This window comes from Atta colombica, unplaced genomic scaffold (genome assembly GCF_001594045.1).
Source record: "Atta colombica isolate Treedump-2 unplaced genomic scaffold, Acol1.0 scaffold242, whole genome shotgun sequence".
NCBI classification, from domain to species: domain Eukaryota; kingdom Metazoa; phylum Arthropoda; class Insecta; order Hymenoptera; family Formicidae; genus Atta; species Atta colombica.
Window position 1 is genome coordinate 167,002 of NW_017259341.1, and position 3,431 is coordinate 170,432.

The window sequence follows — 3,431 nt, forward strand, 5'->3', positions numbered from 1 at the left end:
AGCATTTGTTAGTAGTCAGTAAGAAGACGCGTGAACGTGAAGACGTATAATGATATTACGCTGACTGAAATTAACGAGAATTAGAATTGAAAAACGTATGAAAACATTGTTATTAGAAAATAAGGTTAGATAAAACAAATAATACATAAAAATTTTTAATTTTTGCGTTCTGAATTCATTTCTGACTCTATAAGGCACACTGAAACAACTGTGTAAAAAAAAATATATATATAGATATATATACATATAAGAAATTCATATATATACACATAAGAAATTCAAATAAAAAATGTTGTTTTATTATTTGCTAAACGATTTCATGTGAAATAATACTTTACTGAAATTTTTCTTTAATAATATGTGCGAAATTTACATTATTTGTGATGTTAATGTTAATATAGGTGTACTTACTGCATTTTCAATGTGAATACATTTTTAAACACTACGGATTGTAGCTAGCAGTTGAAAATATTACACAAACTTTGCTCTAGCGGTATATTTATGCAGAAAATTGCACTGCTGCGTAATAATTAACTATTAATAAAAGAAATTGTAGTATAAAATAATTAAGTTTTACCAATTTTTAGATTCAGCGTTCCTATATAGTATCCTATACTGAAAAAAAATATAGTCAATTTTAATAAATTTTAATAAAATTTAATTGAATAATGCGAATATAAATATTTATTAAATATAAAGATATATTTATTAGATACAAGAAATGTTAATTTGATTTAATAATTATTTTTTTTATTGAATATTCACTTACTGTAAGTAAATGTTTAGTTGGCAGTATTGAACTAAATATTTATTAAAATTATACTATATTTTTTCCTCAGTGTACTGACAGTACTTTCATAGTGTACTTTCTCAGTGTACTACAGTATTTTCATAAGTACTCCATATATAATTAGACGAGGGATAGTTTCGTAAATATCGTAATTCGACACGTCTGACGAGTGAAAATGGAAACAAAAAGCATGTAAGTCTTAGACAAATAGGATGTGAAAACATGCTATTTGTAATATGAATACAATAAAAGTCAATATGAAATGTTGTTATTAATATTTAAAAGATTTAAAATCTTTTATTTCAACACAAAAATTTTTTAATGTTCTTTATTTATTTAAATCTTTATTGCTTAATATCAAATTAAATAAAAAAATTTTTCACGAAATTCCATATCTTTTTTTATTAAAGAGAATAATTATAATGTTACCTAATCTAATGCGGTTAGTTCCAGCACTAATATTGTACAATTTACAATTAACGGAATACTATATATGGGTATGTATTGTTTGTAAGAAATGTGTAAGTAAGGAAATAATAATTTTCGATTATATTACTAAAAAATGATAAAATAGATCATAAAGAAATCCCAGAAATTCAAATATATTATAAAAATCTAATCAGGAGCTACGACATACTAATCTATTATAAAGTGACAAAATCACATCACATTCAGTAGAATTTATCATCCAAGATACAAAAAAAATTACATAGAAAGTATAAAATATAATTATATTGTAGAACTCTAACTGTATGACTAAATTTTAAAAACAAAATATAATCAAGTAGCTAAATAGGAAATTTTATGAATTGATTATATATAATTGTAAAATCGTTTCTAGTATCCAGTGATAGTATACCCATTAGAATGTCCCTTCTTTTCTACATCCGTGAATATGTGGGTCTTCGAGGTACAAAAGCGATGTGTCACGAGGGTGGTTGCGGTGCTTGTATCGTAAGTGTAACATACAAAGACAAAACAATAGCCGTGAATTCTTGTCTTGTACCGGTACTGATCTGCCAGGGGTATGTATATATTAAAGAGAAACTAAATAATTAAACTTATAATTTTTAAAGAAATAAAAGAATTTGTGTAATGATATTACGCGCACCAGCGAAATTTGTCTCTGACACAAGAAATTAGTCGAAACGTAAAATCTCTTTTTCTTGCATTTATATCTGTCAGTAAGTATACTACTACGTTTTTTTACAAGCAAACTAAAAAAATTCTGAGAAGTTTACTTATCTGATTTTTGGACTTATAATATGTTGAAAACTATATTAAAATAGTGAATATGTATTTTTATGTATCCATATAAAAAATTTCATTGTTTTTCTTTTAAAGCAAATGTTATTGAAACTGAAAAAGAAAAATCTTTTTAAATAAAAATCATGTGATTTTAAAAGTTTTTAAAGGAATTTTTTTCTTCGTTTTTTATACCAATTTTTTAATTTTTGAGCATACCAAGTTAGTATATGTAAATATTAAGTATATGTTAATATTAACTATTATTTCGTACTGTATAATGTCGCAGATGGAATATTTTCACGATTGAAAGTCTAGGTAACAAGCAAAATGGTTATCATAAGATTCAAGCTGTGCTTGCTCATAAAAATGGCTCGCAATGTGGATATTGTTCTCCTGGCATGGTGATGAATATGTACACGTACGAATTATTATAATTGCTATTTAATTTTTAATGTTAAGGAAATATTACTATATTTTAGACATATATTACGTTTCTTCCTTTCGTGGTAAAATTCTTCTTTCTTTCTTTGGTGGAATTCTTGGGTGTTGAAAACAAAGTCATATACAAAAAGTACCCTTACATCTATTAATAAATGAGTTCCAATAATTATAACTGTCCAATAGTAAATGAACTAATAAAAAAAATTAAAATCATATATTACAAAATCGTGGAACTGTTATGTTCAGTTCAAGTAGAGGAATATCATTTAAATAGGTATAATTGAAAGTTAGTATAGTTAGAAATTTGTGTTAATGCATTGTTGTATATATTTCGCAGTCTCACACTTCAGAGTTCGAATATATCTATACAGCAAATCGAAAATTCATTTGGTGGCAACATTTGTCGATGCACCGGATATCGTGCAATCTTGGATGCGTTCAAGGGATTTGCTACCGATGCACCTCCATCCATGGTGAAAGACATTCAAGATATTGAGGTGTGAAAAATTTCTTTCTATTTCAAAAATTTAATTTTTATTTTGAAATTAGGATTCCAGTTTTATTTTATTCTCACAGGAAATTTTTTAGAATTTGAACTTGTTATTAGACAAATAAGGATTATTGACCCGTTATTATAATAATTTTTTTTATTTTGCTTTCCTGTTGTAAATATAATGAAATATACTTCGTAGGAATTATACAAGATCAAACCTTGCCGAAAAAATAGAATGTCGTGTGTACGTAGTTGCTACGATAAGCAATCTTCTGATGAAAAAAAAATGTTGAGCATAAAGAGAAACGAAAACGTACATTTCTACAGAGTTTTATCAATTGAGGATCTATTTGCGATATTTAAAGAAGACCCACTCGCCTCGTACACATTAAATGGAGGAAATACTGCGGAAGGTAATTTTTTTGTATTAGATGACACTAAATAAAATATATATATATA

At 26.0% G+C, this 3,431-nt stretch overlaps 1 protein-coding gene across 1 annotated transcript in view; it reads left to right on the plus strand.

Annotated features, from left to right (window-relative positions):
- The first annotated feature begins 1,253 nt into the window (after nt 1-1,253).
- LOC108688840 (xanthine dehydrogenase 1-like) overlaps nt 1,254-3,431 on the plus strand; it is a 15,490-nt gene continuing 13,312 nt past the window's right edge. The window contains exons 1-5 of the mRNA XM_018195308.1: nt 1,254-1,287; nt 1,632-1,815; nt 2,325-2,456; nt 2,817-2,976; nt 3,172-3,385. Of these exons, the coding sequence (XP_018050797.1) occupies nt 1,284-1,287; nt 1,632-1,815; nt 2,325-2,456; nt 2,817-2,976; nt 3,172-3,385 (694 nt within the window). The 5' untranslated portion in view covers nt 1,254-1,283. The remainder of the gene's footprint in view (nt 1,288-1,631; nt 1,816-2,324; nt 2,457-2,816; nt 2,977-3,171; nt 3,386-3,431) is intronic.